Source organism: Populus alba, chromosome 12 (genome assembly GCF_005239225.2).
Source record: "Populus alba chromosome 12, ASM523922v2, whole genome shotgun sequence".
Lineage (NCBI taxonomy): Eukaryota > Viridiplantae > Streptophyta > Magnoliopsida > Malpighiales > Salicaceae > Populus > Populus alba.
Genome location: NC_133295.1, coordinates 3,250,060 through 3,277,132, shown reverse-complemented (window position 1 = coordinate 3,277,132; position 27,073 = coordinate 3,250,060). Strand labels below are relative to the sequence as shown.

General features: G+C 33.0%; 3 protein-coding genes across 3 annotated transcripts; 2 read left to right on the top strand and 1 right to left on the bottom strand.

Moving 5' to 3' along the window:
• Positions 1 to 569: 569 nt before the first annotated feature.
• LOC118044271 (RNA polymerase sigma factor sigE, chloroplastic/mitochondrial) lies at positions 570 to 4,457 on the bottom strand. Its single transcript, XM_035052507.2, has 6 exons — positions 4,303 to 4,457; positions 2,909 to 3,667; positions 2,650 to 2,796; positions 2,170 to 2,406; positions 1,363 to 1,620; positions 570 to 969 (listed from the first exon to the last, which is right to left on the bottom strand). Exons 2-6 carry the CDS (start codon positions 3,605 to 3,607, stop codon positions 772 to 774), a joined length of 1,539 nt encoding a protein of 512 aa, XP_034908398.1. The 5' UTR covers positions 3,608 to 3,667; positions 4,303 to 4,457; the 3' UTR covers positions 570 to 771.
• A 3,879-nt stretch (positions 4,458 to 8,336) lies between these two features.
• Positions 8,337 to 9,691, top strand: LOC118044273 (uncharacterized). Its single transcript, XM_035052508.2, has 3 exons — positions 8,337 to 8,693; positions 8,863 to 9,114; positions 9,307 to 9,691. Exons 1-3 carry the CDS (start codon positions 8,337 to 8,339, stop codon positions 9,583 to 9,585), a joined length of 888 nt encoding a protein of 295 aa, XP_034908399.1. The 3' UTR covers positions 9,586 to 9,691.
• Positions 9,692 to 25,598: 15,907 nt separating this feature from the next.
• Positions 25,599 to 26,036, top strand: LOC140954358 (uncharacterized). Its single transcript, XM_073403686.1, has one exon. The coding sequence runs from the start codon at positions 25,599 to 25,601 to the stop codon at positions 26,034 to 26,036; it is 438 nt and encodes a 145-aa protein (XP_073259787.1).
• Positions 26,037 to 27,073: the final 1,037 nt, after the last annotated feature.

Below are 27,073 nucleotides of genomic sequence, written 5' to 3'. Positions count from 1 at the left end.
TTATCAATGAACTATTTAAAAATACTGAAATTCCCTCAACACTACGAAAAATTGATTTATTTTATTTTTTGAAAGAAAAATAAGGTAATTACAATATTGTAGTTGATGTTGAGTCTATGTGCATAATATGTTTCCCTTCTCCTATAGTATGTGCATGCACATATATTGTTTTTGGTCTTTCATTGATATTTTAAAAATAATTTTTTGTTGAATTTATATTTTAATTAATTATATTTAACTATGTAAAGAGTTATTATAAAATTTAGTATTTTCATCTTTCATCTTGTATATATATAAAATAATTGGTATTTCAAAATAATTTTTTGTTGAATTTGTATTTTAATCATTTATATTTAACTATGTATAAGAGTTATCGTAAAATTTAATATTTATATGAACTTCATATTAATTTTTATATATATATTAACTATTAAATTCAAAAATAATTTTTTGTAAATTAATAGGGAAACCACAGGCTTTCCACCCCACCCCAAACTCGCCTCTCTGCAATCTCTATTCAGGTTTGTACACAGTCAATTGTCCGAAAGGTTAAGAGGACGCTTGTGAACTGTATAAGATATCATTGTATTATATAGGACAGACAATATTACATGTATAAGTGGTGACCTGAAATCTCAAACTCTATCTTGTCTATACTCATGTAGTTAAATATGCCTATGATACAGAACATTAGCATACAGCAATGATTGCTGATGAGGGATCATCAAGAGGGAGAGAGTTGTTTATGCGAACCTTGTGTTTCTGATCAATTCAGACAACATAGCGGCGAAGATAATCCACTCTAGTTGGATGTTTGAGCTTCATGAGTGCTTTTACTTCGTGCTTCCTGACCATTTCTCTTGAGATATTTAAGTTCCCAGCAATCTCTCCTAATGTTCTGTCTCCTTTACCATCAAGCCCGTATCTCTGTCGGACCACCAAGCTCTCCTTTGGTTTTAGAGAATCAAGCTGGAGAGGATTTTCAGAGATTAGATACGCATTACTATCAATGAATTAAACCACCTAATAATGTCAATTGCACTGACAGCTGAACTTTTTGCTTTTCATGTTCTTCCACTTAATTAATATCTCTAAGAGCTTTTCTACATAATGCACGGACGTATAAAATTACATTAGCTTCTATATGCAATGAATTTTATATATATTGGTATAAAGTACCAGTTAAAAGATTAAGGAAATAATAATGCTTGTGGAAGAGTTCTCAAGAGAACTGTTAGTGAAGGGTTTTGCACTTGTGAGCATTCTGCAGAACATAGTGATCTTGACTCAATCGAGGATAAACAATTAATGAGAGAAAGAAATGGAGTATAAAATCTGAGGGAGCATATAATGACTGCTTACCACATCATCAAGTGCAAGCCTGAGAAGAGCTGACTGCCTCCGGTCATCACCTCCATCAACATCAGCAATTCCACCAATAAACTCTTCCTGCGTTGTTTTGTGTCTTGAATGGAGAGACAAAACGGGTTTTGAGGCCCTCGTAACTTCATGGTACCTCTCAGGGGAGATCCCAACTTTTTCAATAATCTCATTCTCCAATGGTTGTCTTTTAAGTTGAAACCACAATTCAAGTTTTGCTTTCTGGATTTCAGACCTAATCTGCACAAGTTGAAGTTGAGTGTTACAGCATGATCCCACTGAGCATCCAACACTAGCTGTACACATTGAATTCAATGGAAGTAATAGTTCTGGATAAATATATGCAATGTTTTCCATTCAAACTCCCTAACCAGAGCACATTAGATGCAGAATTAAAACTAAAGAACTGGACATGGTGAATCATAACATTCACAATACTTGGCCTACTACCATGCACATTGCTATTGTGGTCAATTTCATGATGACGTGTATCTAGGTTGAGAAAATTCAAATATTTGGCCTGCTATGGTGCTAACCTAAGATTACTGTTCCTTTCTTGCAGAGCAACAGCCTAGTTCACAAATTTAAGTTGATTCAGTGCCCTATTTCTTTGAATGATGAATTTCTCAATCTCTACCAAGAACGCACCACTCTCCCTTCTCCAAGGAGGGAAAGAGCTTCAAACACTTATTTGGTGCTTTCTTGCAACTAGAAACAAAAGGAAATGTGTAAATTATTGTGATGTTCAGCAAAAAAGAAAACCAGTTCATGTGTCTCAAAATATCATACCGATTCCAGGCCAAACGAAACGCGTGTAAAGCTTGAGAGTGTCATTGATCGTATGATGGAATGTCTAATCCAAAATAGCCCATAAGTGGAGAGCCGGAATCTCCTTTTGGGTTCAAAGCGATCAATTGCTGTAATAAGTCCCTTCACTCCCGCCTGACAAAGATCTTGAAATTTTGTCCCTTTTGCGATGTCTTGAAAATATTTTTTGATCACAAACAATACAAGCCGAAGATTGTGCTGCAAAAGCATTGAGAATTTACAGTAAATCATTTTATCCCAAGTCATTTAAGTCCTTAAGCATCAGAAAGGACACTGGCAATGTCTTCTGACTTAAAGTTAAAAGAAAACAAAAATACTCGACAAGCACCAAAATCCCGTATAAATTATTTGATCTATTATTACTATGAGAGCCCATGCTTCCTCAGTAAATTGAGTTACTTTAATACAAGTCGATGTCACTATTTGGAAATAAATCGTTACCTTAATGAGCTTGTTCCTTGCAGCTCGACCAACTGCTATTTTCTTTCTTACTTGGAGCACATCCATATTTGTTGCTTTAGCTAATTCAACGTCAGTTGGTTCTCTCCCCAGATTTTCTTGCAGATGCTCTTTCACTTGAAGGAGTGCCTGATATAAAAGAAATGGAACTAAGCCCCAGAAAACTACCTATTCTTACAGCAAAAAACCACAACCTATATGAAAAACTTGAAAGGCATCAGGGGCAAGGGTCAGTACTCACTTTCATAGGCTGCATCAACTTAAATAACCAGACATGCTCTGATGAAGTAAGGACCGGAGGTATCTTCATTTTTTTCCAGTCCAAGCTGACCAAATCAGTTGAAGCAGAATACTCCCTCACAAGCTCATCAATCTTTTCATTTTCATTTTTTCGATCTTTTCTCTTCCCAGCTGAAGTCACCAATTTTTCTTCATTCTTGATCCTCAGAGAAATCCTTTTCTCAAGGCTCAATCGTTTAGCCTTCTTTGCCCGGTTCCTAACAATGATTTTACTAGTTCTATCCTCGGCTTCCTTGTCACCTTCACTAATTTTCCTTTTCCTTTGCCTACCTCTCCTAATCACACCACTTGCGTCTTCCACATCAGAAGTATCAGTTCCAGGGCTAAGCTTGTATATGTTTTCAAGTTTCGCAGCAGCTTCATTGTAATCCACTAACAATGTACACGGAGAAACTTCAGTACGGACAGCTTTTAATCTATTAGAAGATTTTTTGCTTTTTCCAAGTCTCTTCTTCCCCTTCGTTGTTTCTACAGGCAATGGAATTTGTTCATGTGGTGCAACCAAAGATGTGTTGTTGGATTTGTCGGCTTTAAATGCTACAATCAAAGGCCTTTTTGCTGTAGATCCGTAAGTTGAAAACTTTGTGCTCAATCCTAGTGGTGTCCGAGAAGCTGAGCTCGAAACACTTACAACTCCCATGCCAAGTAGTGTTATTACAAGATTTTGAAAGAGTATGAGAACTTTCTCACTGCACAAACACTGCAAACAAAAATGTTGCATTTAGTTGGAATTTATAACTTCACTCGCCGCAACATACGCATACACAAAATCACATAATTCGAATACCCTAGTCCTTAGTTTTGGATAAATTGTTCGAAATTTCTCCTAATCAAATAGTGGCAGCACAGTTTCAACAAAAATAAAATCATTTATTTTGTGTGCATTATGGTTTGCCGTCTTTGATCACATGCATCAACAAGAATATTAACCATCAAAAAACAAATTTCCATTGAAATCCATACAACCTTCAACAAATTTTGGCCGTTTAAGTTTCCTTCAGGATAAATAGCAGTAGACAAATGATTGCAAATCAAGAAATACAACCCCAGCTGAAAGATCGAAGAATTTCCAGCAAACTGTTCCAAAATCACCATTGAAACATCATACAACACCCTCAAAGAATATAATACCCACTTAGCAGCAGGCTAATCTTTCAAGGGATACTTATTGTATTTACAGAACACCAACAATGTCATCACCAAGAAAACATTAAACACAGCAACAAAATTTTGCAATAACTAAGCAACGAATACACACAAGGAAAAAAAATCCCACAAAGAAACTACAAGGATCAAAACATTACAACATGCTACGACATAAAAATCCGAGCATACCTCTGTGAAAAGAGCAGTAGCCTGTAAGAGTTGGAACAAAATCTTGCTCTCTTGTAACAGGCAAATCTTGTTAGAAATACAAGCACGCAGACAGTTTCTAAAAACTCAAATTTTAACATCAGCTCGTAAATTATGGTGTCCGCCAGTTATTCTCCTTAATAATCAACGGCTAGAAAGTTGGGGTCGTTCTAAACAACGGTGGAGAAGTGTCCAGGTATGATAGTGGGACAGGCCGTGGCGAGTGGTGAAGCCTGGTGGACTTACGTGGCAAGTTAGGAGAGGAAGGGAAGATATTTTGTAGAGAGTTTATGGATGAGGTTTTCTACACGTGGATGGTTTTGACTGGGTGCATTGTTGACATTTTGTTTGTTGGACCCTGGAACTTTTGTGGTGGTCTAGGTGCTCTCTACGTTTCTTAATCGTGACCATTTAAAGGAGTGAAATTCCAAAAACGAGAAGCAAAATTACATGTGTGTGAAGATTAAGTGAGATCTTATATTTAAAGTATTTTTATTTAAAAATATATTAAAATAATTTTTTTTATTTTTTAAAATTTATTTTGAAATTAATATATCAAAATAATCTAAAAGTATAAAAAAATATTTAAAATAAAACTAAAAAAATAAAAATTTAATAAAAATATAGTTAGATTATAATACCAAATACCAATCATTGTTATTAGTTTAATATTTTTAACAGCACGTGAATTAGATTTTTTAACATTATATATCTCTTAAAGGATTAAACTGAGTCGTATATATAAAATTGATTAATAAAAAAGGTTTAAAAGTATTTAAAAATACCATCATAATTAATTTAATATTCATAGTACCAATATTCTTCCAAGAAACTAAATATTTGAGAGGAATTTTTATCATCGTTTCTGTATTTTCTTTCCCAAAAAGAAGATGAATTTTCCATGCCATGTCGACGAGATTGAGTACAAACTAGACAAGCATATTTGGTCATCTCTAGCCAATCTTGTGAAGCCACAACCTGCATTCCAATTGTATTCATAGATTAAAAAATATATATAAAGTAGCAACGTGAATACGTTGAAAAAAGAGAGAGAGGGTGTGTATAGATTTTGAAATTTATAAAACTCAAACTAATAATTTTTAAAAAATAAATATAAAATTTGATTAGTTCAATTAATATTAAAATATTACCATATTTAAATATCGAGAAGATTTAGATAGTTTTTTCTTAGTATCTATCATAAAAGCATCCATCTTAGCTTATTGTAAGGGAAGGAGAGACATATTTATTTATTTTATATGCTTTACTGACATAGCATTTCTAATTAAAAAAAAAAACCGAATCAAATTCTATTTTAAAAAAATTTAATTGCTCATGAACACAATCGAAACCAAACAGAGCCTTACCTGATACATTTATTGGATTATGGTATCATTTGGGCTACCTATTCAGTTTTAGGAAATCAACTAAGTAGGTCGGATTAGTGCTAAAGAACATGGGCCTAACTATTGTAGGCCTTCCGATTTCTATTGAGCCTTTTGGGCTATCTATTCAGTTTTAGGGAATCAACTAAGTAGGCCGAACTAGTGCTAAAGAAAATGGGCCTGACTATTATGAAGATGGCCAGCCAACATCCCGAATGAATCATTTAAGGATGATGCATCAATTGCAAGGTTTCAGCCCTCCCTTCATCAGAAGATGGACCTCAATTGAAGCTCCGGTTTCTATTGAGCTAAGCAAAGTGTTTTTTCACCCCTAATTGAATGAGACACATTAAAATTAGTATAGGAAATTCATAATATGATATATTTTTAATATCTAATTAAAAATGAATAAAAAATAATTATATTTTTAAATAGTCTTGCATTTTCAAATTTAAAATGGATTATCCAGGATCCATGTACAACAAATTAAGTTAAAAAAAAAACTAATTTTCCTAGAAATGTTATTGTTCACCAAGATTATAATAGTAAAATTTTGAAATTATTCATGAACAAAAAAACCTTTAAACTAGGTATTTGAGACAAAGTGGTCCTTTCACCATGACACAATTATCTCTTATAAATTGTATGAGGTTAGATTATTAATTTTATCTTTTTTTTATAGTAAAACTACTAATTTAGCCTAAGAATAAAATAATTAATTTAATGCCTACTATTCAGAGATATATTTATAGTTTTATTTTTTTAGAATAATATAATTATTTTGATATATGTTTTTAAAGACAAAACCAACAAAACTCTTATCCAATGGTTTTTTTTTGTCATTTTATATTGATTTTATTGTAGATTTCAAGAGTATTCAAGGGCATTGTTGTAAATTTTATATATATATATATTGAAGGCGAGCCAATTGCCATCTCTAAGAATAATGTCCAAGATCGAGGTGTATAATTAGAAGAATCATGAGATTATCAAGTCAAGGATGAAAAACATTAATATTCAACAATTGGAGACTAAGTCGTAAAATATAAAACAACAAGGACTACAATGAACTTTATCGTCTTCAATCTTCTGCTAAAGTGCAGCGTTAATTTGACCCTCTTCAATATAACAAAAGAAAGTCATCTATCATGACATAAAAATATTTCAGACCCTACTTCTTTTTTGTTTCTTCTTCTTTTTTGTAATGCTTTTTAGTATTATTATAATTTACGAACTTAAAAGTATACCACAGAAGGAAAAAAGAAACCCTACAAGAATCTTAAGTTACACGTCAGAATAGTCCTTGATATATTATAATTAAGTGGACTAAAATAAACTGAATTCCAACTTTAATTTACTAATAATGAATTGAGGTATGTTACAGCTTCAAAATATAATTTTAAAATCTAGCATAACAAGTTGATCAAGAATTTAGCTGATTTAGGGCTGAAACCGAGCTAGATTTTATGAAAAAATAGGGATAGTTAAAAAACTCGAATGACCTGACAAGATCCGGTCAAAAAGCGGGTTGCAATTCATTTACTATTTTTTTATTTTTTACCAAATCAATGTTGTTTTAATTTATAAAAAAATAAAATTAACTTACTAGCCTGATGAAAACCTATTGATCTAATTAAAATTCATGAATTGAGTTTTAAACCGAATGGTCAGGTTTAAAAACATTACTTTAAAAGCCAAAGAATTTCTACCTCAGCTGATTATGCTGAGCATCTATGTCAAATTCACTAGCAATCACACTCAAAGTCTGAGAGGGAGAGAGAGAGAGACTAAGAGGCGTGCTTTTCTCTCTCTCTCTCTCTCTCTCTCTCTCTATACATATATACATACATACACACACATATATATATATAGTTTTATTTTAAATAAATTTAAAAATTAATTTTTTTTAAACTTTAACGATTCAATTAATCTAACAAAATCTAGATAAGATTTAGTTGGATAAATTTAAAATATTTTTTTTTAAATAACATCATCTTAAAATTTATTAAGATTCACTAACAAATTCACAATCTAAACTAATTCATATTCCAAATTTGACATGTTCAATGTATATTATATTTCTAGATAGAGGCATAACAGGAGAGAGGTCTTTTATTAAAAAAATTCCTTGCAAAATAACAGATTTTTGGTACGCCACTCGAACATGATCCATGGAATAATGAATTTATAACCAAGTTATCCTCCCTAAACACTAATCTAAGCATTGGGTAAGAACAACTATTGCTTTCTCAATCCTACAATCATCTTTAACCTTCAACAAACTAATTAGTTGGGTGATCAATGGGTCAAAACGGATCTGGATACAATAGCGTAGCCTATATATCTTGTATTTCTTATAATCGTAGTATGACACCATGTCACAATGTGACCTCCACGTTTTGTACTTCTGTCTAAATTTATCATTTTATATTTGGTAAGATTGCCGCTTGTCACAAACTCGACGTTCAAAAATAGAAGTTCCATGCAAGAAGACACGTATCCTCAACCCTACACAACATATTGATTCCATCTTGCTCAAAACTTTCAAAGATATAGTTCAAAATTTTCAAGTCTATATTACAATTCTTGAATTTCTCGTGTCCTTTTAGCACTGCAAAATATTTGTTGACAATGGTGAAGCTAGCATCAGCTAGAGAGAGTCGAATGTATGGGCCAAGGCTATCTAAAAACAGGGCAGAATACATGAACGCAGGGCTCTATGTGTTTGCAACTGTTGTGCTTATTTGTGGGTTTGTGGCTGAATTGTCAAAGGAAACCAAACCAGGTCTTGTGCTTTTGCTCATAGCTCTCTTACTTATTATGGTGGTCAATCTTCATGATCTTGTTGCCCATCTAGCCGGGATTGATTATCGGTTGCGTCTGATGGCGTATGACACCCAGCTTGCACTAGTTGAATTCGCTGTTCCTGTGATTCAGGCCTTGGGGGCTTTGCTTTCTTTCTTGGGTATTCTTTTTCTTTTTATTCAGGTACTAAAATTAATTAGTAATCGATTTCTTTGTTTAGTAGCAATTTTAGTGTACGAACTGTTATATATAGTAATTATAAGATAAAAAGGTTAGAGTTTTCATCATTCAAGGGATCGATTTTATGTCAAATGTGAAATATTGATGCTGTGACCTGCGTCCACAATTGCAGGAATACAAAGGATATGGTCACTTCAAACTGGAAAGGCATGCTTTAAACTTGCTTGTCGCAGGACCAGCTTTCTGGGTGCTTGGATCCTTACACAACTCATGTCAAATATATGAAAGAGCTGATGGGCATGTGCAAATCTTGCAACAGAGTGTCCACATCCCGTTTTTAATAGGAAGCTCGTTGTTCTTGGTGGGATCCATTCTCAATATTCGTGAGCAAGCAGGATGGGGTCACCATGGACTGGAATTATTGGTAAGCTGCGTTGTTTATTTTTTGGAATATATAATAAACTGATAGAAGCCCAAAACAAAACACCAATCTGCTTACTTAATGCATTGTTTAATCGCGCAATTTAAAGAGCCTGCTTAGAGCTTTGGTAATGGCAAGAGTCAAATTGTATGGGAAAAGCTGGAGGTTTAGGCATAACAAGGTTTCTTAATGCAGGGCAAGGCTTGGGTCTGGATAGGCATCTTTGGAAGTCTAATGTTCTTTATTGGGGGTTTAACAAATGTAGTCAAAGTGTTCGAGATGCAGCAAATTGATGGACTCAGGTTAGAGAAATTGCGAGGAGGAGCTCAAGAGCGTTTGAGACGAGAGAGGGACGGCCAGGCACCGCTAATCCTAGCGGAGGAGAGGAGGGGGAAAAGGATAGCCGGAGAAACAAGAGCAGCGCCTATTCCTACACCAACTCCTTACAAGGATGTACTTGTTGGCCAGTCTTGATTACTTCAATAATTTCTGTGCATCATTCTATGTTTTGTTGGTTTCCTGCGTTGCTTTTTCATCTGATCCTAGTGGGGAGCAGGAAAAGTAGAGAGAGGAATTTGTCAAAAGCTTCCCGTGCAATTATGTTGACTTACTTGGGCAACTTTAAAATAGATGAAATACATGAGCTAAAAGAGTTCTCTAAATCAGCTAAACTCTCTGGTTAGAGATAATGTAAACTCCTTTCTTTTCATTTATGAATTTCCAATTTTTTTCCTTCCCAACCTTCTTCGTTTATATATAATCTAAGAAGATAGCTGTGAAAGTACCAAATATTTCATTAAGTAATGAAGCCAATGAATGGGTCTTTTAGGCAAAAGAAGCTTTGCCAAAACATATATAACATGGAGTAGTTCATAAATAGAAATGAACTAGTGGCCCGCAGCGGGCCAGATGGACTAATTTTTTTTTACCTATAACCTAAAAAATATATTTAGATAATAATAATAATTTCTAAAGAAATAAAAAAATATCAAACTTAGATTATTGAATTGGTACATCTAATACAAATATAAGAGAATATTTTCATCAGTAAAAATTTATTATAATTTATTGATAAAATATTTCTATTTATATTTATTGATTTTCTGGTAATGATATATATATATAAAAAATTATATAAAACTTTTTTTTTATCATTTTTAATGGATTTTACCTTTAATGTTTTTCATTATCTATCTCTCTTTACAAAATGAATTCATAAAAAATAATCAATAAGATATCACATATACTTAGATAGCATCATAAAAAAAATTCTTCGAGTGCCTCAATATATAGAAATTAATCTATGTAACTTAATTACAGAATGAGTAAAGTTTTGATATAATTAATTAAATCACCTTCATTGACTAAATAAAAGGGCACCGTGTGCCTCGATGTGGCATCATCGATCTTCGTTCAATTGGACATTTGAGTTTAAATAATCGAACTCTGACTTGACTTCCTTTTTTGCCCTCCTTTTTGAAGCATTATCATATTGTTCTAGAAATTGCTTTAAAGATGTTGAAGGACGCACGAAACCGCATTTATGTTTTCACGGCAACTTCATTGTCCTTAAACAACCAAATATAGCTCGATCTTTGCATCCTCTTTTGAAATTAAACCACCTTCTTCCTTATTTATATTAATTTTATAAATATTGTGGTTAATAGGATAGACAATAGATCTATTAATGGAAAAGTTAATTTATCTTGATAAAAAAATTATAATTTTATAGATTTAAAGATAGTTAATGAATAAAGATTTGTTTTTTAAGCTTAAATTCATTTTTTGCTAAATTGATATATAAAAAAAATTAAATTGTATATTTGTTAATTAGATATGCTGGCGAAGAGCTGAATAGTTGTTGTTTAAAACTTACTGTTTTGTAGATAAAAAAAAATTAAAATTTGATTTTTTAAAACCACATTCAAAATGTTAAATACACAACAAATTAAAATATTGTGTTTTGGTAAATTTTTAAATCCAATCCTCGTACAAATCTTACTTTTAAACCCTTGATGCAAAATAGAAACACGGTCCTGCAAACTTCCTCTTTGAATGTATTTTATTTCCTTAAAATTAAAATGTATGTTTTAGATGTACACACAAAGGAGGGCATTTTTTAGTGAATTTTTTTTTTTTGTGCTTATAGTAGTTGTCTTTCTTTTTTGATGTTTTAATAATTTAGAGGTGCAAAATAGGATTTTATGACATTTATGTTGATCCGCGAGTTCACAATGTTTGGGAATATGGTGCAAACCGTATTCCATAAAAATTAATTTGTTTTGTTAAAAATTAATTTTTTATGTGTATTTTAGATTGTTTTGATGTGTTAATTTTAAAAAATAAAAAATAAAATAATTTAATATATTTTAATACAAAATATATTTTAAAAATATTTTAAAAAAATATAAAAAAAAAAACTAAGGCAAACTCGAAAAGAAAAAAAAAAACATAATAAAGGGTACTGTAGCTACTGGACTCTTAGTTCGGAGTCCAATGCAGTCCTGGGTCTTTTGACTTCAATCATGAAGTGGTTTTTGTTTTTGAAAAAAAAATAATAAATCTCATGTGTTTTTTTAATTTTTTTTAATGTAAAATATTTTAAAATTATTTTGATATATTAATTTTAAAAATATTTTTTATAAAAAAATAATTTTTTATAAATTTTAAAATAAAAATTATTTTAAAAAACATTTACAATCACTTAAAAAAACAAATTATATCCTGTTGTTTAAGACTACGTGCTAATATTTTAATAACAAGTCTTTATAATCTCCCTCTTTCCTGCCAGCCTTTGACCCAAGTTTAAGATCCTTTGGTTTGCCATGTTTTTATTATATATATATATATATATATAATATATATTATTTTATTTAATGGTATGTATGACACCCCTCATATCCATTTTAATAATTTTATTACAGCCAATATATATTCTTGTATATGGCTAAATTCTAAAAAAATATATGCTTACTTTATTTTTTTTATAAAATAAATACATATATAACACCATTGATGTTAGTGTTAATACTTTGTTAACAATTGTAAAAGGCTAAAATAAAATAGTATTATGATAAGGAAGTTAAACTGCACTGAGCATATATTAGGTATAATTAACCAAATATATATTCTGCCCTATGTCAATGTATTTTTTGTCCAAAAAGATGTGTGGGCATGGGTCAAATCTTATTAAAAAACCAATGCGTTAATAATAATAAATAAATAAATAAAATACGTACGCAGGTGTTCGGTTTCCATGGCGATTTGGTTGACAGATTGCATACTTTAACATATATTTTGTGTTGGTCCCAGGCGCAAGAAAGAGATAGATAAATAAATAAATAAACCCTAGGAAACTTCTGGGAAGTTCTTCGAATGAGTTTATGTTGATGTCCTAGGACGCAACTTTACTCTTTTTTTTTTTTTTTTTTTTGTATTAATTAAGCCGGTTTAATCTCATGTTTTTCTACTTTTCATTTGTTCTACTTTAAAGTAAAAGAATAATAATAATAATAAATAATTTTGGTTGATGTTTGATTGAAATGACCATTACGGTCTTTGTAGCGTTAAGAAATCAACTTTATTTACAAAATTTTATTATTTTATCTAAATTTATATTACGTATTTACAATCCATAGTTTAAAATTAATATTTTTGTATTTTTTAAAAAAATATTTTTGATATTTACACTAATTTAAAAATACTAAAAAAATTAACCATGCCCCTTTTTCCTTCCATCCCTATGGGATTTTGCACTCCTATATATGTGTCAAAGGTATTTTTTGTCAAAAAAGATGTGTGTGGGCATGGGTTAAATCCTATGATCCTAGCCTATTAAAAAAAATTAAAGAATGTGTGGGCAATGGGGGAAATAAAGGCATCAATCTTAAAAGACGAAGACACATTACACAAACTCCAAAAACTCTATTTTCGTTTACAATTATATAAGGTATTTTGAAAAACAACTCTAAAAAACTCCTAAATACACACTAAATCAATAACTCCCAAAGGATTCAATACTTAATTAAATGAGTAAAAAAAACTAAAAACTCTGAGGAAAACTAGATATGGAACTAAAAATAATATATTTAGTTGTAGTCAATTCAATCCTTGTAAATAAAATAAAATTTCCATTGTTTATTGTTTTTTTTTAAATATTTTTTCGCTCTGGGAGGGCATTTGTTTTGTCAAAATACTTAATGGGAAATTATTTTTAATTCTCCTGTGTTATTTTGAAAAGGTCCTGTTGTTTTTTCTCCTTCTATAAAAAGTAGAAACGGGAGAGTGCACATGCACATGTTGCTTAAAGAGAAGTAGAAACGCCACTGCGCCATGCAAAATTAGTGGGTTGTGTTTTGTTTGAAGATTTTTGAAAAAACAGATTAAAAAATTAGAAAAAAATGCTGATCTTGAAATTTTTATTATGAGAAAAAAGATAAACTATTTATCTGCAGCAATAAAGTGGATATAACCAATTAAAACCAGCAGTCGAGGCGCGTATCCATATGCTGCTATAAAAGCCTAAAACAGAGAATTAACAAACGTAATGGGACCCACGCGTACTTCATGGATTGCTACCTTGATGAAGAAGAAGACCTCCAATTAATACAGAAACAATATTAGAAAATTTTAAGATCCTCATTAATCTGTATGAATCTTAATCAGCTTCAACTTCTTATTAATTACGTGCTTATTTCTGAACATGGAAGTGCATGGCTTTCAGAGTCCCTCTATTGGGGCTTGGAATCACCACCAACAATATATATGGCACTGATCAGATTTCCAGGTGCAAGGAGGAGAGAGATGAGACCGTCTCCTCCTTTAGCAGCTATGGAGTAATATGTGTTCTCACTTCCTTTTTCGCTGGGTAATTTTCTTCAAACCATAGGTGATACGTATTTGCAGCAATTGGTTCCGGACAAACTTTAATCCACCCTTCCGGGCCACTAAAATGGGATTGAATTGTGAAACCTCAGGCGGTTAGCACTGCTATATATCATGAAACAAGTTCGGTGATCAAATACATCTTTTGTGAATGAATATGATTTGTCTGATCGATCTCTTTGAAAAGTTTATCGGCATCGACCTCGATCTGAGCAGCTACCACCATCTTAATATCCTTTATGGAAGAAAGCGGTCGATAAAGTACGTGGGGGAAGAAACAGGAAAGAGAAGGTGGGGTGAAGCTTTTTTTTTTTCTCGTGTGATTTGATCCATCTCCATAAAGTGGTTTGATCCATCTCCATCTCCATAACAGTAGCATCCACATTCTGGATCTGGGGTGGCAGAGCAGTCCTCGAGCAGCTTCACTTTCACTTTCAAAAGGTAGGTAATGTTACTCGTTGATCGTTTTGTAACCTGCCATGGAATTGTGGAAATCAAAGTGGCAAATGGATTGGTTAAAAACAGAAAACGTAAAACCAAAGTATTCATTTAAAACCAACGGAATGGAAATTCTGCTGTTGATCTTGAGCAAGCCAACTATGTGATCACCGCGGCACCATAATCACCTCATATATCTGTGAGCATTTGTATCAGGGGTGTGTTTCATTTTTTATTTTCATCTTTACGAACAGAACCTTATCCTAGAAAAAAAAGGGAAAGAAGAAAGATAGGATGTGAGCGATGGTTTCAGCTGGGTTTCAATGTCAATACAACGCAAAGAAAACAAAAAAAGGATGAACATAGTGGACAGAATGGACCAGACACGAAGGAGAAGCAGAATCTAATCTTGTCTGTACGTGAGCTGCTGAATAAAGCGTTGTGTGTTTTATTGCACAATCTGTCAACATGAATCCAGAAAGAAGAGAAAAAGAATGGATGCCCCATTGCAACAGCGGCCAAAGATCTTGTTTGCTATCTTTTCTGTTGGAAAAACGAAGAAGAAGCACAGAATATATAGCCTGAAGGCATGGTCTGCTATTTCTGCCCAGAATAGTCCATGCCATAATCAGCAAGCAGTCGAGTAAACTTCAGGCTCTTGAAAATCCTACATTCAAAAAAGAAAAAAACAAAACCCATAGAATTATCACTCAAAAGCCCGAAATGCAATCTGATCACACCTCACCTCACATGTCCTGACAGGGAAAAAAATGGAGTTCAAGGAACCAAAAATCATAAAAACATTTTTTATATTAGAAAAAAGGAATTCGGTTTTTCACCAAAAGATCGAACAAAAAATCAAATTTTGTTTCCCAACAGAAGATTAATGCCTATGTACTCAACAAAGCCAAAACCCACGGACCCCCACCGCAACCCATCTCCCCTTGCAGTTCTCACCTCTCTCTCTCTCTCTCTCTCGAGAGAGAGAGAGAAACACGACCATTGAACCAGTTACTAATAAAACCACAAAACCACCGCATAGCCGTCAACAAATTAAGAAACGATCCAGCTGCCAGGAGCAAAAAAAAAGGAACACGAAAAGCGAAAACACCGGCAGACTCAAGCGATCACGACAGCCAACGCAACCGTACGTCCAGGCCCACGCCGCTAGTAACTCCACCAGCGGCGGAAGGCCCGCGAAAATAAAAGTGAAAGCAACAGAAGGCAGAAAGACTGGATAGCTGCGAGAAAGACCGCCCTCATGATCAACGTGCAGAGGAGATGGAGTTGGCACCGATCTGACACTCAACGCACCGAAACACCATCGGTTTAAAAAAGAGTCGGATCTGCGATATCGATTTAACAGAGAGTTTCGCTTTGACTGCTGTGCATGGTGAGTGATTGTTTTATGGACGACGTCTTTCTTTTCGTTAAAAATAGAAAGCTCCTAAATCAAGCCCCAGCAAAAAAGAAACGTGCCCTTGTTAAACCCCCCAAAAAAATAAGAAGTAGCAGTAAATTGATAATAGAAAAACGCACTCCAATTAGTATAGTAGAACAAAAGAATTAAAGAAAAAGCCCACAATTCCTTACGATTTTAATTGTAGATATTATATAGTCTAACTCCAACACAAAACTCACACCAACACACACATATATAAAGTACAAATTAAAATGGTCTGATCTCGAATGAGAAAGCAGACCAAATATTTATTTGCAGCAATACAGTACTACATATAAACCAAAAACCAACTGTCGAGGCGCCCGAATACTTCATGGATGGCTACCTTGACGAAGAAGACGACCTGCAATTAATACGAAAACAACATTGGGAAATTTTAAGAACTCATTGTATGAATCTTAAGCAGCTTTAACTTCTTATTACATGCTACCTACTTATTCCCCAGCACTCATGAAGTGCATGGCTTTCGGATTCCCTCCACTGCCCTGCTTGGAATCACCATTACACTCTGTTATACAGCTGCAGCGGCCTCTCATGAGTATATAAATTAAGATAGCAAGGAGGAGCAAGACGAGACCAGCTCCTCCTTTATCATATAAGGAGGAGCCTCCGCTGGCTGAGTCTTGTGCAGGAGGAGGGGAGAAGTTGGCATCATCCATAACTCAAAACTACAAAAACAAATAATTAGAAAACAATGAGTAATGTTCGAAGTAAGATTAGAAATGGATAGTATTGATAACATTACCGAATATTAGAAAACAGTGAGTATAGGGTTTGTGAATATGAAGATGGTGGTGCATAAGTAGCAAGTGAAGAGTAATATTTTTTAATATATTTCTGAATAGAAAATATTATGGAAAATAACCACAAGCTGCTGCTTTAAGCTTTAAGCACCCCTAAAGCAGGGTGACCGAATATCACGCGTTTATATGGAGCGTGGAGGTTAGGTGACTATCCATGGGGGAAACATTTCACTTAATCTCATCATTTCGTTATTCATAGATAGTGGTGACTGAATCCTAGAAGACAGAACTCCAGACTCCAAGGTACACTTCCAATGAATTTCGTAATAATTACATTTCTACCTTAATTTCAGGCTTTATCAGACTCTGTCATCAAAATGAAAAATTGTGTTTACACTCTTCACCGTGCCTAAAAAGCTCTTTTTGTTTAATTGTAGAATAAAACAAAATCATTGTTTGGCACACTATGTTTGATTATGTTTGATTTTAGAAGAGTTAGAACATAATCCCTTCTGTTTTGTTCGACAATATTTTGAGGAAACTGAAAGGGATTTTGAACTCTTGTCTTATTCTCGATCTACTCTACGGTCCTTTGTTTTCAGGTTTTTACAGAACAATAATACTTTCCGAACTCTAAATAATCTTATTGGTAAACCTGGACTGAATCTCTGGTGTGATTGAATGCACAAAGGTTTTTTTTTTTTAATTTTATTAATGCTACTAGTTATTGACCAAATATTCTCTGCCCCTTTTTCCTTACATCCTTTTGAGATTTTGCACTCCCATGTCAATGTATTTTGTGGAAAAAAAATGTGTGGGCATGGATCAAATCCTATGATCCTATCCTAGTAAGCAAATTAAAGAAGAAATGTAATGTATTTTATTTAGAATAATGTCTATTGGATTTTTTATTATTAATTAATGAATTCGTTACTTCACAAACTCCCCCTTCAGGCAATCCTAAAATTAAATTTAAAAAACTAAAACAAGCTTCTTAGATTAATATAAACTTCTCATGCAAGTCAGATCGCCTAAGAAAATTAATATACATTAGTAAACTATACAAATATGGTCTATTTTCTGTAATTGGTTTAGAGTTATCTGATATATATTATTTAAAAAAAAATTAATACTATTAAAAACTCTATTAAACTAAACAATTTCATGACCGAGAGGAAACACGCTGGCCTAGTACAGTCCACTGGAAAAACATGGTACAAGTTTTTATTCCTTAAATACTATACAGTATAGATGATCTTTGATATCTAAATTAGCAAAGTATTTCAGAAAAATAATATATAAAAAAGAAGAACCAAAATACGGAGAGCCTTCTTTTAAATCATTTTGAGTATAAATATATTATTCAACTTTTCTTATACATCCTTGAATATTTATATACCACTAAACTATATGACATTTTATTATGGAGTTACAGACATCCTATGCATCCTCCTCGTAGAATTAACTTGTGAAACAAGGCATTTAGTTAGATGTCAGTGTCACAATGATAACTTGCAGAGGTCCTAAACGTGCCTCGAACCTCGTAATGCCACGTTTGATAAAGAATTTAGTGTTGCTGACACAAAATGGTTCAATGGGCTTATTGGTTGGATTGGGTGCCCTCCTCATTCATTGGGCTTGGTTGGGCCACTTGTCTCCTTTCTTATTTTTTTTCCTTTCTTTTTTTCACTCTTTCTCTTCCCCTTTTCTCCCCCCCCCCCTCTCTCCTCCCTCCTCCCTCCTCCCAGTTAGGCTTCCTTTGACCTTTGAGAAATTAAACCACACTTAACATAAAACTCTCTTCTATGCCTAAGTATTTCAATTTTGTTTTTTTTCTAAGAGCTTCGAAAATAATATTGGAGTTTTTATTGTCATTTTCTTCTGTGCATTAATTAGTAAATTTCTTCACCGAAGATGCTGGAAAGATGGCACAAGATCTCAAGAATTGCATTTTTCATGGCCCCGAATCATTTGGAAAGTTTGGATTTTTGAAAGAACCACAGCTGCAGTTACATTCATCAAAAAATATTTGTTGAAATAGTGTTTTGTGTATTCTTTCTTTCATTTGTCTAGTTTTTTTCTTCTTTTTAGTTTACCCTTCGAACAACCCAATCCTTTTTTGTTGAGTTTCCTTTTCACTTTCATTTTCAATTATTAGATAATTTTAAAAATTATGCCTTATACCATTTTTTTTAGGTCTCATTTGCTCACGATTGCTAATCAAACTCAAAAAAGTTAGGCCTGATCCATCACTTGTTTTGGATGCTCAGTCTGAAACACACTAAATCTCTATTTGATCTCATTGTTTTGGGCCTTGACTTCTCGCTAAGTTTCTCTGTTGCCTTAACCCCTGCAATCATGGGCCTTCAAGAAAAGGAAACCTTTTTAGAACAAAGTATGTCTGATCCATCACTTGACAATTTCAATTGCAATTAGGGTTTGAAGTGAAACTGTCATCATAATTTGATAAAGAACATGGAGTTGACTTGAAGGAGCTAGAGTTTTCTTGCATTTTACGTGGACAATAATATTTCTTAATTTCTTGAGATGAAAGATTGACAACAGTCTATCTTCAGTAATTTTATTCAAAAAAGAACAGGAAAAAAAAAACTATATTTTTCATAAGGTTAGAACATGTTGGCACAACGGGACTGTATAAGGGGGGGCAACTGCATTTTGGATAGGCATGCATTGACCGGTGATTGTTGCTTTAGGAGATCGACCTGACCTGACATGCATTTTAATCATGTCTTAAACTACCAACAAAATCTCAGAAACTACTTGGCTGATCTGTTCATATTTTCCTGGACCGCCACCGCAACCCATCTCCCCTGGCAATTCTCATCTCCCTCTAAAAAAAAAAAACCCAACTGCCCAGCGCAATTCTGCCATGGCACGCCCAACACCAACATAGCCATTGAACCAGTTACCAACATAACCACCAAACCACGGAATAGCCGTAAACGATGAAACGATCCAGCTGCCAGGATCGGGAAAAAATAAAAGAACACGAAAAGCGACAACTCCGACAGACTCAAGCGATCACAGAAGCCAACGCAACCGTCCAGGTCCACGCCACTAGTAACTCCACCAACGGCGAAAGTCGCGCAAAGACAGATGGGAAAGCTACGGAAGGCAAAAAGACTGGACATCCCTCGTTGGATGGCGACGAGAAAAACCGCCCTCATCAACGCGCAGAGGAGATGTAGTTGGCACCGATCCGACGCTCAAACACAAAATTCACACCATATATATAAATCAAACTGATAATAGAAAAATCAAACCACACGATCCAGCTGCCAGGATCAGGAAAAAAAAAAAAAGAACACGAAAAGCGACAACTCCAACAGGCTCAAGCGATCATAGAAGCCAACGCAACCGCAGTGGCAACGCCACTCCAAGGATAGAAAAGCCCATAATTCCTTATCTGTTTTGACGATTTTAATTAAAGATATTAGTTTAACTCCAACGCAAAATTCACACCATCCTTTATTTATATACAAAGTACAAAGTAAAATTGTCTGATCTCAAATGAGAAAATAGACCAAATATTTATCTGCAATAATACAGTAGATATAACTAAAAACCAACTGTGGAGGCGCCCGAGTACTGAATGGATTGCTACCTCGGAGAAGAAGAAGACCTGCAATTAATACGAAAACATTAATATTGAAAGATTAGAAGAATCTCATTGTATGAATTGTAATCAGCTTCAACTTTTTATTACATGCTACCTTCTTATTTCCCAGCATGGACGCTCCTTTATGCATTTCAACGTCCACCTCCACCATGGACGCTCCTTTCTGGCACTTCAACATCCACCTCAAATCTCGCACGAGCGGAGCAGTTTCGGCGCTTGAAGAATACATAAACGACGATAGTAAGGAGCATGACGAGGACAACAGCAAGTCCTCCTTTAGCAGCTGCGGAGTAGCCTTCTGTGGCCGAGTCTTGTGCAGGGGGGTGTGGGATGTAACCATCCATGGCTTAAAACTACAAAGAGGATCGAATGCTTAATTAGAAGAAAATAAAATTTGAGAAAGAAAACAGAGGATGAGGTAATTAGCAGAGCAAGAGAATACGGTTTAAATAGTAGTGTAAGTGTGGAACTTGGTGTTTTTGTGTGCTCTTAAATAGAACTGGTGATGCCTTGGTGTTTTTTTGGCGCGCAGAACTGGTTTTCGTGCTCTTAAAGGAACGATTAAATTAGAGAAAACAAATTTAGCTTAAAGGAACTTTTTTTTGGCGCGCAGAACTGGTTTTCGTGCTCTTAAAGGAATGAAAAAAAATTCAGCAGTGTCTAAACCCTAAACAAACTAAAACAAAAGAAGAGGAAAAATCTTGTTCCGCTTAAAAGTTTTGCATCCTTTTATCTTCTTTTTCTTTGGTTCGGCAATAATAATCTTGAGAGAGGCTAACATGTGTTTTTTACAAGGGCCTGCCCTTGTAGGAAAAATCATTTTGAAACTAAGACAAACTAAACTGAAAATAAATGTTAATTGCATAATAATGATTAAAAAACATTCCAAATAATTAAAATTAAATTTAGTTAATATCACACCTTTTAATTAGTCCAAATAATTTTAGCTGTGGTCTTCATGCATGTACAATGGTAACCCTCCAAAAATTAACAATACCATGTATTTGTATGAATGTGTCTTTTTTATTCAATAATAAAAAAATATTCTCAGTCAATATTTATACTAATTAAAATTGCAATACCGAAAAATAAATAATAAAATTGAATTTTATTTTCAAATAATTTTACAAAGACATCCTGCGCAACTAGCCTTTTATCATCGACAAGAATCTATACAAACTAGCTAGATGAGCAAGCGAAGGGGTCCACAGCATCCAAATCCGCGCCTCTGATTCCTTTTCCTATTGTATTGTTCCACATGTATCCATTTAACTTAATTTAGTTGTTTTAAATAAAAAATTATATATATAAAGAAAAATCTACTTGGCTGATCTGTTTATATTTTCCATTCAAACTACGGTAAAGTCAATAATCTCTTAATTTTATGAATAAGGAGATTTACGTATGCCTAGCGCAATATTTTTATTAAAAGAAAAGGAATGGAGTTACTATGCCTTTACACAAACAATTCATGATTTTAATGTTTTAATATATAGATTTGAAGTTTTAAGCAGTAAATTGATAATAAAAAAAACCCACTCCAAGTAAAGTAAGAAAAAAAAGAATTAAAGAAAAAAACCCAAATTTCCTTATCTGCTTTGACGATTTTAATTGAAGATATTAAGTTTAACTCCAACACAAAATTCACACACACATATATATAAAAATTACAAATTAAAATGGTCTGATCTTAAATTTTTTATTATGAGAAAGGCAGCAATACAGTAGATATAACTAAAAAGCAGCTGTCGAGGCGCCCGACTACGTACTTCATAGATTGCAGCCTTGACGAAGAAGAAGACCTGCAATTAATACGAAAACAATATTGAAAGATTTGAAGGAAAGGCTGTTTCCACTGGGAAAAGTTTGGGATGGAGGCAAAGATCACCCTTTTATTTTATTTTTCAGCGACTTTGTCATTTATCTTACCACGTAGACACCTTCTGGACCCCACGGATCTCGACTCCCTCCACTCATCAACACCCACCTAACCAACTCCTCCGATCTCAGTTACCCCACTGGATCCCTCCACCTCCCCCGCCACCCAAATGGCTAAATCCATCCTATATTATAATTCCTCCAAAATATTTCTAATCGTGGCGCCTCTGAAAAGGTTTCCAAGTTCCGCCCCTCCATAAAACTACCACGAAACCCTTTATTTTCATTCTTTTTTTTGCTTTTGGATTGATTGCTAGATAAATTGTATGTTTATATTTGCATGCTAAACTATATAGATAGCCCGAGTTTCACTGTAGGCCAAGCTGATCTTTTTCTGCAGTGTAAAAAAAAATACCCAGGGGCTATTATTGGATTTTAAAGAATAATAATAATAAAAAATCATGACTCAACACCATAGAAAAAAATAAAAAAAATAATAATAATTATGATCTTCTAGAAAAAAAATATAGAAGAATGAAATAAAATAATCAATAAAAAAAATTAAAAAATAAAGCACTAGCAAAATCAAGTAGGGTTGTCAAAACCCACGAGCAACACTGTAGATTTGTTATTTTTTTATTATAAAATAAATATTGAGAAGATATATATTTAAAAAGAAAAACAAAATCTAAGATTATGATCATCATTCAAGATCAAAAACTATTAAAAAATAATAAAAAAAAATAGTTGAATTAAATTTAATAAATTTGTTGAACCAATAACTGTCTACATGATATTAGAATTAAAAAAAAAAAAAAGAGGAATGATTTAATTAGAGGGAAAAAAATCAGTAATGTCTCAAGTGAGATTAGAAAGAGATAGTATTGATAACATCACCAAATTTTGAGAAAGAAACAGAGGAGGAGGTAATTAGCGGAGCAAGAGTATACGGTTTTAGAGGAAGTCCGTGTCCGTGTAGTGTGATGGTGAATAATTTTTAAAATAATTTTTATTTAAAAATATATTAAAATAATATTTTTTTTATTTTTTTAAAAAATATTTTTGATATTAGTGTATCAAAATAATTTAAAAATATCATAAAAATATTAATTTAAAAAAATTCAATTTTTTTAAAAGTGCTTTTAAAATATAAAAAACAACCGGATCCTTAAAATTAAACTGATTGGCGTGGTGGGGTATTCCGACTCTATGTTAATTTTTATGTTTTAAAAATATTTTAAAAATATTTATTTTTTTTTCAATTAATATTTTTTGTGTTTTTAAAACATTTTGATACAATGACATTTATAATAATTTTTTTAAAAATAAAAAATATTTTATTTTAATATATTTTTAAATAAAAAATTATTTAAAAAACAATTATTTCCTCGCACGTAATTAGTATAAGTATAGGGCACGGTTTTGTGATTTCGTTTTCTTCTCTCTTTTTTTTTTTGTCGTAACAGCGATCCTCCGTCCCCTTTCTTTTCATCTTCCAATATATATATATATAGTTTAATAAAACTATTCTAGGATTCTCTTCATTTGTCTCAATTTTTGCGTGTAATTTTTTCTAACCCCACCATTAACCTCTCTCTCTCCCCTTCTCTCAAACAAGAAAGGAAGGGGAAATTATAAAAAAAGCATATATACATTATTATAAAAAAAAAACATACATAGGAAGATGCTCTTAAACAACCAAACATAGCTTTTCGCATCCTCTTTTGAAAGTAAACCACACCCAAATAACAGATGTAGCCATAGGCATGCATGTGTCCCCCACATTGGTAAAGGGTTGGACTCTTAGATTTTAGCTTTTTACAAGCAATGTTCATAGATTCGTTGCCTATCCTCTTATCTTTAGCTAATAAAAATACTTTTGTAATTCATCATAGCCTCTTTTGAAAGCAAACCACGCCCAAAATGACAAAGGGAGCAAAAGGGATGTCATTCGCATTGTTCAAAATGGTTTTTGTTTTTTTCACATAACATGAGCAATACTTGAAATTATTAGAGAATAATATAAATTACATGTAGTTTAAGTTATTGGGTTGAAATGATGTTTTAAACATGATATCCAAACCTTGAAGACCAACTGATCACGAGTTTAAATTTTATCATCCATATTTATTTGATAAAAAAAATAAGTATAACATAATGTAGTTAAGATAGTTCTTTAACAAAAATGGCATATAAAATAAATAATTTTGTTGGTGATTTTATTGTAATTCTTTATAAAGTAATTCACTGTAGTGTTTGAAGTAATTTTATTGTAATTCTTTATAAAGTACTAACAAAATAATTTTATTTATGCGATAGTTAAAATAACATATATACAATGACATGGGAGTAAATGTTTTTTAACTATATGGAATATACTAAAATTCATATGGAACATTTGTACGAACTTAGATACAGAATATTATATATATGTAATTGTTTGAATAAAGGTAGTCGTGCAGGTCATGTGGATTGCCAACAAAATAAAGCAAAGTTATAGTGAAACAACCAGGAAGTACAAGTCATGGATCCTTTATAAGTGTACTGTTGCATCGATTGTAAATTTCCAGCCTACTTCCCGATCCAAGTAAACACAGTGCAATTTCTTCGAAGGCCAGTGCACAAAAAGACAGATTTATTCGAAGCTAAATATCAAATATCTCATCAAATTATTGAATTATTATCAATTTTATATCCAAACTATTTTCTTAATCAATCTTACCATTACATTATATGAATTAAGATTTCATATTGAGATATTTAATATAAAACATTAATTTCTCTACAAAAAGACCATTTGAATAATAGTATAATTTAGATAAAAACATCGTCAGAAAGCTTTAAAATATATGGAAGTATTTGGTTAATTTTTCTTAAGATCCTGAGGGTAAAATTAATATAAAATAATTTAGTATTTTTGAGGTTTGCTCTTTATTCAAAGGTGCTAATTGGATAATAGCAGTCTGTGCATGTCTACTAATTTTAGTCCACGGAGGCTTAGGACTAAGAATTGATGCATAAACTCACATGGATTTATTTCAACCTATGATCCATTACTAGAATGTTAATGAACGGAGCATTTGAAGCGGGCACCTTGACTCAATTAAAAGGAAAATTAATATATGTATTTATTGAAGATAAATCTAATCCTAAGATACACTTAGTCAAACCATGATAACTATCCCTATTATCTTGCAGCAACAACTCTGTTACAATTGTGATTGTATTTTTGAGTTTTGAATAGCTAAAATATAGGATACAGTATAGGATACAGTTATAAATGTTTGTGCTTAAATAGACAATTATTGTACATACTGAACATTGAGGAAAACAAAGGATTATTTTTCGTTCATCTGTATCTCTCTCTATTTTGATTTAAGTTTGAGATTCTTCATGATATCAGAGCTTTTTTAAAGACTCACGTCTAAATCCTTCTTCAAAAATGTCTGTCTCTCAAACCTCTTCAGCTTCTCCTAATACTGCAAATAATCTTCCCATCTTTAATCCATCTTCTCCCATTCACCTTACCAAACTCACACGGTTGAATTATCCTACCTGGAAAGCTACCATGTTACCATATCTCAAAGGTCAAAAAGTATATTGTTATGCTGATGGCACTATTCAGAAACCTTCAAAGACCATCACTCTCTCTGATGGTTCTACCATTTCCAATCCGGCTTATGATATTTGGGAAACTCAAGATAATCTTATTCTTAGCTGCATCAATTCTTCTCTCTCTGATGAAGTGCTTGCTCAAGTTGCTCATTGTAGCACCTCTGTTGCTGTTTGGCTATCTCTTAGTTCTGCTTTTATATCACAATCTCGTGCTCAAGCAGTTCATGTTCGCTCCCAACTTTCCACTCTGCGGAAAGGAAATTAATCAGCAACTGAATACTTTATGACTATCAAACGTCTTACTGATGACTTAACAATTGTTGGTCAACCGTTGAACTGTGATGACATTATCACTTATTTGCTTGCTGGTCTTGGTCCTGAATATGATACTCTTATTTCAATGATCTCTCACCGAGATAATTCTCTAACTTTGGACGAGCTTTTCTCTATGCTCCTCACATGTGAAGCTCACATTCAGCATCACAATCAGACCTTATCTATTCCTATGGCTTCAGCCAATATTGCAAGTCGCCAACAATATTATTCTGGAGGCAAGAACCGAAACAAATTCTCTGCTCCTCAAGGCAGGGGCGTCCTCAATTTATTGCTCCTCGTGGCAATTACCGTGGTAATAATCCTATTTTATATCAATTATGTGACACCCCTGGTCACATAGCTTCTCGTTGCTGGAAGCGTTTTGATCCAAACTTCCAAACCCCACCACCACGTTCACGTCCTCAAGCCAATCTTGCCTCTCATAGGTCTCAGCAGCAATTACATGAACAAGAGTGGCATCCTAACACTGGCGTGACTCACCATCTGACTAACAATATGAGTAATCTGAATATCCAAAGTACTGATTTTTCTGGCAATGATCAAATTTGCATTGGCGATGGTTCAGGTTTGAAAATCACTCATACTGGAACTGCATCTTTATCTACCTCTTCTTCTTCTTTTGTTCTTAATAACATTCTTGTCGTACCACAAATTACCAAAAATCTTTTATCTGTTCAAAAATTTGCTCAAGACAATAATGTTTATTTTGAGTTTCATAGTTTGTTTTTTTTTATTATTAAGGATTACTCAGGGAACGTCCTACATAAAGGCTTTATGTCTGATGGTCTCTATTCGTTCTCTTCACCACTTCAACACAGCCTTCCATCTGCATTTCTTGGTGTTCGGATCTCTATCCAAAATTGGCATCGCCGTCTTGGTCATGCCTCCTATAGTACTATTAAACATGTTCTGCACAATAATAATTTACCTGTTAGCTCTACTATGAGATATAATATTTTTCCTGAG

Coding starts and splice junctions, on each gene's coding strand:
- LOC118044271 (XM_035052507.2), bottom strand. CDS start 3,607: ATGGGAGTTGTAAGTGTTTCGAGCTCAGCTTCTCGGACACCACTAGGA. Junction 2,797..2,908: donor AGTTGATGCAGCCTATGAAA/GTGAGTACTGAC, acceptor CTTTTATATCAG/GCACTCCTTCAAGTGAAAGA. Junction 2,407..2,649: donor CAAGGAACAAGCTCATTAAG/GTAACGATTTAT, acceptor ATGCTTTTGCAG/CACAATCTTCGGCTTGTATT.
- LOC118044273 (XM_035052508.2), top strand. CDS start 8,337: ATGGTGAAGCTAGCATCAGCTAGAGAGAGTCGAATGTATGGGCCAAGG. Junction 8,694..8,862: donor TTCTTTTTCTTTTTATTCAG/GTACTAAAATTA, acceptor CCACAATTGCAG/GAATACAAAGGATATGGTCA. Junction 9,115..9,306: donor ACCATGGACTGGAATTATTG/GTAAGCTGCGTT, acceptor TTCTTAATGCAG/GGCAAGGCTTGGGTCTGGAT.
- LOC140954358 (XM_073403686.1), top strand. CDS start 25,599: ATGTCTGTCTCTCAAACCTCTTCAGCTTCTCCTAATACTGCAAATAAT.